Consider the following 758-nt stretch of genomic DNA (forward strand, 5'->3'; position numbering starts at 1 on the left):
GTTATAGATGAGAGCTCCCATGGCCAAGTAATGGTTTGCAAGAAAAGAGAGAAAAGACAGAGCAAAGGAAAATATTTCTTGGAAATAATTATGACTACCTTTCCCTGAAGAGAGCAGAATAGTTCAATGATGACACAAGTGCTGAACAAATGGGAAATGCAGCAATATACTCCTGGGGAGGTTCTTACATGTTCCTATTTGGTGTGAGGTTTGGAGGAGAGGATTCAAGGGGTCTCCCACTCCTTGGTTTCTATCAGTCTGCCTGGTGGTTCCAACACACACAGACACTCCGCCTAATGCTTGAAGTGTGAGCAGACAAAATCAAAGACCTGTCCCCAGTGTAGAGAGATTACACAAGTTGCCCAAGCTGATTATGAGAATCTGTGTCAAAGGAAGGAGCTGTCTCCTGAGAGGTGGCCTGATCCAGGGTCTAACACATAAAACTGAGCATCTTCAGGCCAAGGAGAGGGTCTCTAACTTGTTCTGTGCACTCAGCACTGCTGTCAGCAGGGACTGGACAAGCTGCAGATCTGGCTGGGCCATCATACCTTACCTGAGGCTTTCACACCCCTCATCCCATAGACGTAAATGTCTTTGACAAAGGCCTGGAGCTCCACGTCCTCACACACCACCTCGTCGCTCCCATAGTAGATGTGAATTACATCCTCCGCAAAACTGCACACAGGAACGAATGGACAAAACAAAATGAAAAGGAGAAAGCAAGTGTGCCATTCCAGAAAATGATCTTCTGACCTTGC

The 758-nt window shown here is 46.6% G+C and overlaps 1 protein-coding gene across 2 annotated transcripts in view; it reads right to left on the minus strand.

Moving 5' to 3' along the window:
• Window positions 1-758, minus strand: part of ALOX5 (arachidonate 5-lipoxygenase) — a 25,690-nt gene that overhangs the window by 6,339 nt on the left and 18,593 nt on the right. For both annotated transcript variants that reach the window (XR_001859291.1, XM_017725953.1), the window contains exon 10: window positions 554-675. Coding sequence is in view for 1 of the 2 variants with exons in the window: in XM_017725953.1 (XP_017581442.1) it covers window positions 554-675 (122 nt within the window). In the remaining variant the exon portion in view is untranslated. The remainder of the gene's footprint in view (window positions 1-553; window positions 676-758) is intronic.

This window comes from Corvus brachyrhynchos, unplaced genomic scaffold (assembly GCF_000691975.1).
Source record: "Corvus brachyrhynchos isolate BGI_N302 unplaced genomic scaffold, ASM69197v1 scaffold61, whole genome shotgun sequence".
NCBI classification, from domain to species: domain Eukaryota; kingdom Metazoa; phylum Chordata; class Aves; order Passeriformes; family Corvidae; genus Corvus; species Corvus brachyrhynchos.